The sequence below is a fragment of the Otolemur garnettii genome, unplaced genomic scaffold (assembly GCF_000181295.1).
Source record: "Otolemur garnettii isolate 467f Iridium unplaced genomic scaffold, OtoGar3 scaffold00204, whole genome shotgun sequence".
Lineage (NCBI taxonomy): Eukaryota > Metazoa > Chordata > Mammalia > Primates > Galagidae > Otolemur > Otolemur garnettii.
Genome location: NW_003852599.1, coordinates 2,591,472 through 2,603,730, shown reverse-complemented (window position 1 = coordinate 2,603,730; position 12,259 = coordinate 2,591,472). Strand labels below are relative to the sequence as shown.

The 12,259-nt window shown below is 48.2% G+C and overlaps 1 protein-coding gene across 1 annotated transcript; it reads right to left on the bottom strand.

The window, feature by feature from the left end:
• Window positions 1-6,183: 6,183 nt before the first annotated feature.
• Window positions 6,184-7,609, bottom strand: LOC100950995 (gap junction alpha-4 protein-like). The gene is made up of 2 exons (XM_012812375.1): window positions 6,894-7,609; window positions 6,184-6,283 (listed from the first exon to the last, which is right to left on the bottom strand). The coding sequence occupies exons 1-2, from the start codon at window positions 7,607-7,609 to the stop codon at window positions 6,184-6,186; spliced, it is 816 nt and encodes a 271-aa protein (XP_012667829.1).
• Window positions 7,610-12,259: the final 4,650 nt, after the last annotated feature.

Genomic DNA, 12,259 nt, shown 5'->3' with positions numbered 1-12,259 from the left:
CCTGTTATCCCAGGTACTTGGGAGGTGGAGGCAGGAGACTTGCTTGAGCCCAGGAGTTGGAGGTTGCTGTGAGCTGAGATGCCACAGCACTCTACCTAAGGGGATAGCTTGAGGCCCTGCCTCACAAAAAAAAAAAAGAAAAAAGAAGAAGAAGAAGAAAGATGGAGACTTTACCTCCTTCATGTTTACATGGATGGAGCTGGAAAATGTTTTTCTTAGTAAAGTATCTCAAGAATGGAAGAAAAAGTATCCAACATACACAGCCCTATTATCAAACTAATTTGTAGCTTTCATGTAAAAGCTATAACCTAATTATAGCCTAAGAATTTAAGGAGGGGGAGCGGAGGAGAGGAGTTGGATGGGTGGAGGAAGGGTGATTGGTAGGATCACCTCTATGGTTTATCTTACAAGGGTACAAGTGAATCTTTCTAAAAGTAGAATATAAACGTCTTAACACAATAACTAAGAAAATAACATGAAGGCTACGTTAACCAGTTTGATGAAACTATTTCAAATTGTATATGAAAACACCAGACTGTACCCCACAATTACATTAATGTACATAGCTATCATTCAATAAAAAAAAAATGAACACAACAATATTGCCCTGCTGAAAACACATCAATGGCTCCCCATTGATTTCTGGGAAAGTCCTGAGCCATCCAGCCTCCAGGCCTTGGCCACTTCTCCATCCTCAACCCCCTCTCATTTACCCTCTGTCCCCGACCCTGTCCAATGCCTGGGGGTTCTCTGTGTGCTCTTGCCTTTGTCCCTGCTGTCCCCTCTTCTGCGTGGAGCAGCCTCACATGCTGAACACTATGACTCTCTCAGAACTTTGCTCATCTTCTCCCAGAATTCCCCTCTGACCCGTGCTGTGCTAGAAGTACCTGTGTGCTCAGTAGCTCAGGCCTGCCTGCTGATGCCTTGGTTTCTTATTGTTTTTATACATGTGTGTATATATGTCTATATTCTTTTTTTTTTCTTCCCAGGAACACTGTGTTGAGAATGTTTTCTTATTCTGAATGGTGGTTAAAAAATAACATACCATAAAATTTACCATCTTAACCATTTCATGTGTGCAGTTCAGTAGTGTTGAATGTATTCACACTGCTGTGCAACAGATTTCCAGAATTTTCACCTTGCCAAACTGAGACTCTCTACCCACAACCCCACCTCCCACCTCTCAGAGCATTGTTTACTTGTCTTTACACCCTTCCCTCCTCAGACTGTGAGCCCCTTGAGGGCAGGTAGCTGAGTCTTATTTACACCCCCACTGCCTAGCACAGCACCAGGCTGGTATATGAATTTATTAATTCAACAAATATTTACTGAGCACTGTGTGTGGGTTGTGGCACTGTCCTGGATACTGGAGATCAACCAGGAAACAATAAAAAAATCCCTGTCCTGAGGAACTGTGCTTCTAGCTGGGGGAAGGCAGACAAGAAAATACAGAACATGTTAGATACTGATAAATACTGTGGGGAAAATAGGGCAGGGGGAGTTGAGAGTGCAGGGGCTGGTAAGTTTCATCTTCAAATAGAAGAGAAAAGAAATCCTCACTGCAGCCGAGCTGTGCTGCAGTCCTGTGGCAGGAGTGTGCCTGGTCAGTGGGGCTGGAGCAGGTGAGTAAGAAGGAGAGGAGAGGTTAGAAAGGCAGCAGGTGAGGCGTGGGGTGGGGCAGATCTTGGGGGCCCTCGAAGGTCTTGGTAAGATGACTTTGGAGGTTTTGACAGAGGAGTGACATGCCTGATTTAGACTTTGACAGGGTCCCCTGGCTACTGTGCTGAGAACAGCCTATGGGGCAGACTCAGCTCCTTCTGTGTAGGACACCTGCCCCATGTGTGGAGAATGTGATCTGGTCAGCAGGAGGCCATATGGCAGGAGGCCATATAACTCAATTATTACTTTCCCCTTATATAAAGAGCAGAACTTCTAATCAGAAGTGATCTGGTGGTTTTGGAAGTACTGACCCAACCGTTAAGGCCACTTATTGGATGGAACAAATTGCAGAAGGAAGGCCTTTATATATAATCACCATCAATGGAAATACTTTTTCAGGCATTCTAGATACTGAAGCAGACATTTCTGTTATCTCAGATAAACAATGGCCTCTACACTGGGCCACCCAAACTCCTGAAATTGGATGAATAGGAGTTGGCATGCCTGACAAAGTCTCTCAAAGTGTCATGATTTTAAATTGTGAAGGCCCCAAAGGACAGAAAAGTACTATTGAGCTTATGGTTGTGCCCGTTCCAGTTATCTTATGCGGCCAAGACTTACTTTAAGAATGGGACACAGAAATTGCCTCTCCTCTTGCAAATTACAGTCCTCTGAGTCAAAATATATTGAAAAAAAAATGGGATTTACACCAGGAAAGGCTTTAAGAAGAAAGGAGGATGGTATTATTACTCCTATTACCCGTAAAGTAACAGTAACCAAAGAGGTTTGGGGTACCCTTTACAGGAGTGGTCACTGCTAAGCCTCCTGCACCCATTCCTTTGAATTAGAAAACCCAGAACCCTATTTGGGTGGAGCAGTGGCTGCTACCAAAACTTAAGCTGGAGGCTTGGACAACCTTAGTAAAAGAACAGCTTCAAGCTAGTCATATGGAATCTTCTTTATCTCCATGGAACTCACCTATTTTTGTCATTCAAAAGAAATCAAATGGCAAATGGCAGTATGTTTATAGACTTAAGAGCCATTAATGCTATTATTCAACCCATAGGGATGTTACAACCTGGATTGTTCTCTGCAGTAGTGATACCTAAACACTGGCCTTTAATAACAGTAGATTTAAAAGATTTTTTTTTGTTAATATTCCTTTGGCTCCCTCTGATTGTGAAAAGTTTGCTTTCAGTATTCCCCAAATAAATAATCAGGAACCAACAGTGAGATATCAGTGGAAAGTACTCCCCCAGGGGATGCTCCATAGCCCTACTATTTGTCAACTATATGTGGGGCAAATTCTTTCCCCTATCAGATAGCTGTGTTATATTATTCACTATATGGATGACATCCTTTGTGCTGCAACCTACTTGCTATAAATTAATTGCATGTTTTGAGGAGTTACAAACAGCCATCACCCAGGCAGGATTAATTATTGCTAGTGATAAAATTCAGACTGCCTCTCTATAGCAGTATCTTGGCATGAGGCTTGAAGATGATTTTATAAGACCTCAAAAAAGTACAAATTAGAAAAGACAAACTTAATACTCTTAATAATTTTCTTTCTTTCTTTTTTTTTTTTTTTGCAGTTTTTGGCCAGGGCTGGGTATGAACCCACCACCTCCAGCATATGGGGCCAGAGCCCTACTCCTTTGAGCCACAGGCACCTCCCATACTCTTAATGATTTTCATAAATGATTATGTGATATAAATTGGATTCATCCATCCTTACCTAATTCCAACCAATTAGAGATAATAGAACCCTAAAAGATCAATTAGAAAAACAAAAACTAACCAAAAAATGGGGGAGATAGGAATGGAGAATTACATAACTCCCCACAAATAGAATTAAATAAGCCCTTTTCACTTTAAATTTCTTTCACCCTCCATCTCTTGAGCTTAAGTGATTCTCTTGCCTCAGCCTCTGAAGTAGCTGGGACTACAGGCACCCACCACAATGCCTGATATATTTTTTTTGTTGTTGCAGTTTGGCCAGGGCTGGGTTTGAACCTGCCACCCTTGGTATATTGGCCGGTACCTTACCCAGTGAGCCACAGGCACTGCCCTACTTTAAATTTCTTAAATTATCCCCAAACACAGCCATTTACAGCTGCAGAGCAGCACATCATAGGGAAACAATTGACGCCAAAGGGAAAATCTTTGGTATGTTGGAAGGATGTCAGAACTCAGCAATGGAGAAAATGTGAAATTGTTTTATGGGGAAATGGCTTTGCTTATATTTTCACAGGAGATGACTCTGATTTTGTCTGGGTTCCATGAAGATTTATTTATTTATTTATTTATTTATTTTGTTGCAGCTGTCATTGTTGTTTGGCGGGCCCAGCTGGATTCAAACCCGCCACCTTAGGTGTATGTGGCTGACGCCTTAACTGCTTGAGCCATAGGCGCCGAGCCACCATGAAGATTTATTAAGCTCAATCATGAACCTGAATCAAAAAGAGCAGAAGACAGCCAAGAAAAAAAGAAAAAGATGTGAGAAAAGAAAACAACCATCACAATGGATTAATGGTGGCCCTTGCTATTTTTCAGAATAAAAATAGAAAAGGGTGAGATGCAGGGGGAATGGGGAACAAAGACAGCATTCTTGGCAAGGGAAAGAACCCCCAGAAAAAGAGGAAAATTAAAAAGTGAGCTGAGTAAGTCAAAACAAATAAAAGTCAGCTAGTTTATAATTACACTAGCCATTGCTAGCAAGCTTCTTCCCTTTTCTGAAATTCTAGTCTGTTGGGGATACAGCTTACAACACCCTGCTGGGTCTGTGAGCATTCTGAGGAAAATAATGGCCATAGAAGCGACTTTGGCAAGTCCTAGCAAAAGATACACCTTCTAGGGCGTTTCCTGGCCATCAAACAGGTGAAGCAGAAAGCCATTATGGAGATTTGCATTTGGCAGGGGCAGAGACCAAGGGAGTAGCTTGAGCCTTAAGATATGGTCAGAAGAGTTTATATCCCTCACTTCAGAGGGAGATCCTCTGTGGTGGTGATAGGAGGAAAATGCCTCCCTCCCAGCAAGTCCTCAGAGGCCATTAAGGCTGGTGGAGTTTTACTCCACAGAGAACTAGTGGAGTTTCACACCCACCTCCCTAGAAATTTGTGTGTGTGAGATCTCAAGCAGGAGGCTCTCCTGATACAAGGCTCAGTTTTAGATTTCTGAAGGCTACCCTTGAAGTTAATGATAATAACAATAAGAGTTGATATGCTTTTTCAGAGAAACTGCTTGTGATTTTGTTCTCTCTCTCATCTTACCCTTTGGACAAATAGACTTCAATAAAATTAGAGTGGAGCAGACACTCTGGTCCATTGCCAGCATCCCACAAACGGACAATGGACCCTTGAGCTCCCACCCATTAATTCTACTGTATGTCTGATGTCTCTTTCTTTACCATTGTTTCTATTTCTTCAGTTGATTTCTGCCAGTTTCCACCTGTCTTAGGGGACCTTGCTTTTGGGGTGGGATGCAGACACTCCCTTCTGAAACACAAAGGAGTCCAGGATAAGGTGGGAATGCAGAGCCTGTAGGAATTGGAGTGTGATGGGCTCAGCTGACAGGCTTGCTAGGAGAGCAAACTGTCTAGCAAGGAAGCATATTGTTGGGGGTTGTGCAGACAGGGCACTAGTTGGGCAAGGGGCAGGCAGGGCATGGATGCTGCTTTGGCCACTGAGTAATAGTCCAGGGCAGTGGGGATGAAAAGAAGAGTATGGTAGCCAAGGCATTTCAAAAGACAGAACACTTAGGATTCATGGTTGTTGAAGGTTTAAGGTACTGGCTGGACCTGGAGCTGTCATATAATCTGACAAAAAGAAAAAGCCTGATCAAAATAGCTATCCACCTGTGCCGCACCCTGAGGCACACCATGACAGTGTCAATACACACCTAGCTTGTGATCAAGTCTTGTTTATTTTAGAAACATAAACAGTGGAACTAGGAAGGAGTGAGGAAGATGAGGCAGCAGTCCCTGACAGGTGAGATCCAACACAGACTCTATCTGCATGAGCAAGGCTGACCCAGAAGCCCTGATCCCTGTGAGGACAGCCTGGACAGGCTAATCTTCCATGAGGGTAGGGTTGGCATGAGTTAGCTCTGAGTCCCTCTCAATCAGGTGAAAAAGGCTAGAAGGCCCACAATACCCTAACCAAAAGGTGGCTTGCTCTGTGCTTGGGACAAAGCCACATGTGGACAGAAGTCACAGTGCCTCTGGTCACCAGAAAGGCCCCAGGTGTTCAAGAACAACCTATAATGGGGTCCCCCGGTAAGCAAGCATCTGCTTCCCCAGTCTAGTCACTACAGAGGCTTCAAGGAGGGGCACCCGAGGCAGCCAGACTTCTCAGGACCCCTCTTGTTGGGTGACCTAAGCCCCAGGTGCTCCATATACTGCTTCTTGGACATAGCTGCTTGGGCGACTGGAGGATTTCTGGCCACTCTGGGGTGGGGATAGATCCAGGAAGAGGGGTGGCCTGGAAGAAACCGGCCTCTCCTCTGTGGTCATGCTGGCCCAGTTCAGCTCACTGAATGAGAAGCCATTGTAGGTGGGGTATGATGGGGATGAGGGCTTCTGGCCCATGGGGAAGAGGTAGAAGAACTGTTCTGAGGAGGGACCCTGGTATGTGTCATGAACCAGTGTGGGATAGGGGAAAGAACCAGAGTGGAATTGGTGGGACTGAGAAAAACACAGCATAAGAGACAGCAACAAAGGATGGGATCAGGAGCACTGACTGAGCTGATGCCTACAGCCAGCACCAAAGCACAAAGTCAGCTTTATTTTACAGTACCTGAACAGGGTTGTCCAGAGGGAAGTAGCATAGACAATATGGGGAAATAGCATAAACAAAAGACATAATTTTGGTATTACAGTACAACTGGAAAATATAAATGACTTTAATAAAGATAAATCATCTTGTTAATGGTTTCTACTCTACACGTGACAAGAAGTAAGAAGGGAAGATCAGGAGTATCTCAGCATCATTGACAAAACAAAGGAAGAACTGTGACTTAGTAGTGTCTGCTCAACTTCATTAACATATTACAAGAAGTAGAAAGGCAAAAATCACAAGGGTCTCTGCATAGTTAACTGGACAAAGAGAGAGCTATGTGACTTCTGGCAGAGGGAGCATGAAGAAAGGAATATGGCTGTTTAGGGAATGAGGAGAAGCAGTTCAGGGTTCATTCCCTGAATGTTCCTGAGGCTGTGGGGGCCCTGCCAGTCTCACAGGCTGCTCTTCACAGGGATGGGGGGGGCATTCTGGCGGGCCTTCCTCTCCTGGCTGAAGCATAGACGCAGCAGGTGCACCAGCTCCAGTAGGTTCAGCACCAGGGAGATGAGACCAATCACTAGCATGAAGATCATGAAGATGGTCTTCTCTGTGGGGCGAGAGACAAAGCATTCCACGAGGTAGGGACAGGGTGCTCGCTGGCACACAAACACAGGCTCCATGGTCCAGCCATAGAGGCGCCACTGGCCATAGAGGAAGCCTGCCTCTAGCATGCTCTTACAGAGCACAGTGGCCACATAAGTTCTCGTCAGTGCTCCAGGGATCCGCAGGCAACCATCTTTTGGTACCAGTGCCTCTTCCACCTGTGGTTCCTGCTGCTCCCTCTCCTTCTGCTGCTGCTGTTCCTTCTTTGGAGACAGGTACAGGATGTGGCCCAGGTAGACCAGGGTGGGGGTGCTGACAAAGAGGAATTGCAGCACCCAGTAGCGGATGTGGGAGATGGGGAAGGCCTGGTCATAGCAGACATTGGTGCAGCCCGGCTGAGCCGTGTTACAGTTGAAATCGGACCGCTCGTCACCCCACACGGACTTGCCAGCCACCTGGAGGATGAAGATGCGGAAGATGAAGAGCACCGTCAGCCAGATCTTGCCTACCACATTAGAATTCTTCTTGACCTCGTTCAACAGGTACAAGAGGTAGTCCCAGGCACCCATGCTTTGCGGGCTTTCATCTGCAAGGAGACAGAGCATCGGCATGTCAGTGCAGCATCATTCTCAGTTGGCCCTGGCAGCAAACCTGCAGGAGGGCTGCCATGCCCACTCTACCTCCAAGGATTCCCAGACTCAGGAAGGTGAAGGACTGGCCTGGGTGCTCACGCTCTGCAGGGCCAGTGGGACTGAAAGTGGATCTTTGGAGGATGGCTGCCATGCTCTTTTCATGACCTCCATCTGCTTCTCTGAATGGTTTTAGTATGGTTGGGGTCCCTGCCTAATCACATCCATGTCCTTCTTGACCCTAGCCAGAGCCCCAGATGGCCACAGCCAAGGAGATGTGGATGAAGTTGAGTATCCTTTGCCTATGGAAGCAGAGAATTTGAGGGCCTTATCCAAGGTAGCACAGGTGTCCTGCCCCTCCTCTCTTTTACTCAAGGCTGGGGACCTCCAGACCGTGGGGGATGTTAGTAGAGATGTTATCAGCAGGTTCTTATGCACTCAAAGTCTCAGGTCCCTGCCACCAACTCCTATATCTCATCCCACTAGCCTCACTATAACCTTTGAGCTTTCAGTGAGGGGTTTGTAGAAGCTGAAGGCAGCATCTTCCCTTAGCTCCACAGGTCAGCAATAAGGAACAACCTAAGTAGTTACACTTGGTCCTGTCCTCTGCCTCCACCCTCACCCTTCCCCTCCAAAGCTGTTGCTGACAAATTCTAGGCTCTTGAAAGGAATTGTCATGGCAGGGTAGAGGAGGCACAGGCCACAGATTCCTAAAACCCTAGGGGAGAAGGAAGGTAGGGGAAGGAGTGAGGGTGGGGAGAGGTTCCTTTTCTCAAAAGCCAACCAGGCTGCCCACAGCCAGGCTGTGGAACCTTCCTGGGTTCAAATCTTAGCTCTCTCTTATAACTGGGGCCTGGGGTAAGATCAATCTTTGGAGTTCTTCAGTCTCCTCTCTGGTCAAGTGCAAACAATAATATTCCCGCCTCCTAGGGCGCTCTAAGGACTCCAGGAGAAGACGGTAAGAGCCCGATTTAGGACAGAGCCTGGCCAAAGGCAAGCTGGGAGAGCGGCAGGCGTTCCATGTCCCGCAGCAACCCTCAGTCCCCACTGCGGCGGCACCCGTGTCCCACCTCCCGCTGGCAGGTGACGCCCCTGCCTCCTCCCCAACTCACCGCCTGCCTTGCGGGCGGCACAGGCGCAGGCGCAGGAGCATGTGCATTTGGGGGCCATGCCAGAGCAGCGTCCGCCTGAGCGCGGCTGGACCTGACAGCGACCAGACCAGAGCTCCTTAAATAGCGCTGCGGGGCGGGGTCGGGGGAGGAAACGCGACGGGGAGGGCCGCGCGGCGCTCAGAGAGACTGGGGCGGGGACTGGGAGATGCAAACTTCAGGAACCCACTCGCGGGAGGTGGCACCGTGAGTTGGAGGTGGGGGTAAGGGCAGAGGCACTCACAATCCCCCGACCCTTCCTCTCCTCAGCTCCCTTTCCACCAGGTGTTCCTGAATAAGTAAACTCTCCTCCTTTCGGGTTCTTTGGCCACGGAATGGGCGTCCCACCGCCCCCCCCCCCACCCCGGCCCCCAGGCCAGGATCCTTCAGGTGGCGGGATTTGAGAGGGTTGCAGTAAGAGCTGCGGGTCCAGGCAACTAGCAGGCGGGGCTGTGATGACGGGTGGATAGATGGGGATGAGGGACTGGGGACCGCTCATTTGTTGAATGGCCCTGGTATGCCAGGACTTGGCTAATTATGTCGTGGGAACCCCATGGGAGACGGGGGTTTTAATCCGTATTTCCTTGAGTACATGGTGGAGCTGGGGTCTTCCTGAACTCTCAGACATCCCCACGCCTGGGCAGGCAACCCAATCAGAGGTCACTAAGCAACTCACACGGGCCCCTGGAGTCTCCTGCTGTCGGGGACCTCCTGACCTTTAGCTCCGATGCTGTTTTCATGGCTCTAAGTGGTGTATGTGGAGGTGTCCAAAGGAAAAAGAGGGAAGAGAGGACCCTGGTCATCATTGGTTCAGGCATCAGCCCCAGTGGGTGAACGTCAAGGAGGGTCTGCCGAGCTGCAGACTTTCGCCTGGAGCTGAGGCTACCACCCTGCACCTGCCAGACCTGGTCTTTGGCCTCTGGCTCTCACTGGCTGATGCCGGGATGGACATATCAGCCCTTGGATAATGGTAAATTACAAATCCAGAAATTGTCTTGAGAAGTGCTGAGTGACTGTCAGGAAACTTCGTTAGAAATATTTCCCCTGGGGGCGGCTCCTGTGGCTCAAAGAAGTAGGGCGCCGGCCCCATATCCAGAGGTGGTGGGTTCAAACCTAGCCCTGGCCAAAAACCACAAAATAAATAAATAAAAATTAAAAATCGAAATCACCAATTTTTGGCCAGTGCCTGTGGCTCAGTGAGTATGATGCTGGCTCCATATACTGAGGGTGGCGGGTTCAAACCTGGCCCCAGCCAAACTGCAACAACAAAACAGCCTGGCGTTGTGGCTGGCGCCTGCAGTCCCAGCTACTTGGGTGGCTGAGGCAAGAGAATCCCCTAAGCCCAAGAGCTGGAGGTTGCTGTGAGCTGTGATGCCACAGCACTCTACTAAGGGAGACAACCTGAGATTCTGTCTCAAAAAAAAAAAGGAAATATTTCCCCTGGAGTTTGGGTCAGCCAGAAGATGAAAGGGGAAGAAAATTCTAGGCATGAGCATGAGCAAAGGCCTGATGGTTTGGAGCCATGAGGTCTTCAGATGGTGGTCACCTGTGTTATCCTGGATAAAGATGAGGCTGTATTGGTGGCAGAATTGAAAGCAGTGATTCTCAACTTTCCTAATGCCCTGGTCCTTTAATACAGATCCTGTGGGTCGCCACACAGTGGTTGGGACTGCTGATCTAGAAGTTGAAACTTTGGATAGTACCTACTTTTTAATGGGAGGGGCTTTTTGATGGGAGATCCAGTCAAAGCACAGAGAATAATACTGGTATGTAAAGTTGTCAAGGGGATGGTGGCTAAAAATATTGTGACAAAGCATTAGACACAAAAAGTTCTGTGGGTTGGTCTTACAGCAGAAAAGGCCCTAAACTCAGGGCAGAGTAGACAGTAGACGTAGGGGCTGGGGTAGCTGAGGACAGAGATGGTGGCAGGTGGGTCCCTGTTTCTCCAGCACCGGATCCAGTGCTTGGACTCCCAGGGCTGGATCCTTGAGGGTTCTGTCTTTACCTCTGGGAGGAGGACATCTGAGGGAACAAGTGGGAAGGCTCAGAGCTCAGAATTTCTGGGATGGCTGGCCCCAGGGGACTGTGCTTTCAGGTCCAGACTGAGCTGGGTCTCCTGGATTTCCAAAGCTGACACTTAGTTCTGACCCTTGATGGGAGGAGAACAGAGGCCACTGGAGGCTGGTTCTCACCATGCTCCCATTGCAGCCTCTTTCCCTCTCCAGGCCCTCTCTTGGGGCTGGCCCCAACTATCCCAAAGGCTTTCTGATCTAATTTCCTGGGAACAGGGAAGAGGGCGGGACTGCCATCACCCTGTTCTGACCCCTTCCTTAGGAGCTCTGGAAGTCACGGTTTGAATACTCTGGCCCCTCCCCCAGAACAAGGAGCAGCTGGGATCAGCCTAGCCAATAGTCCCTACAACCTGGCCATTCCATCTGAGAAACATCCTTAGAATCCCACACTTACTTCTATTCCCATTGCCCTGACCCTGTTCAGGCAGCCACCAGTTCAGTGGCCTTATCACTGGTCTCCTGGCCTCTAGCTGCACCCTCCAGCCCAGCCTCCACCTTTCTGTCAACTCTGAACACAACAATATTGCCCTGCTGAAAACCCATCAATGGCTCCCCATTGATTTCTGAGGAAGGCCTGAGCCATCCAGCCTCTGGGCCTTCTCTGGGCCTTCTCCATCCTCAACCCCCTCTCATTTACACTCTGTCCCTGGCCCTGCCCAATGCCTGAGGTTCTCTGTGTGCTCTTGCCTTTGTCCCTGCTGTCCCCTCTTCTCTGTGGAGCAGCCTCACATGCTGAACACTATGACTCTCTCAGAGCTTTGCTCAGATGTCACCTTCTCCCAGAAGTCCCCTTGCTGACCTGCACTGTACTAGAAGTACCTGTGTGCTCAGTAGCTCAGGCCTGCCTGGTGAGGTGTTGGTTTCTTATGTTTATATATATGTTTTTTTTCCTCCCCCTCAGGAACACTGTGTTAAGAATGTTTTCTTATTTTGAATGGTGGTTAAAAAACCATGTACCATAAAATTTACCATCTTAACCATTTCATGTGTACAGTTCAGTAGTATTGAATGTATTCACACTGCTGTGCAACAGATCCCCAGAACATTCTCCCCTTGCCAAACTGAGACTCTGCACCCATAACACCCCCCCCACACACAAACACACACCTCTCAGCACATTGTTTACTTGTCTTTACTCTCCTCCCTCCTCAGACTGTGAGCCCCTTCAGGGCAGGCAGCTGGGTCTTATTTATACCCCTACTGCCTAGCCAGGCACCAGGCCAGTATATGAATTTATTAATTCAAGAAATAGTTACTGAGCACCACGTGTGGACTGTGGCACTGTCCTGGATACTGGAGATCAACTAGGAGACAATAAAAAAATCCCTGTCCTGAGGAATTATGCATTCTAGCTGGGGGAAGGCAGACAA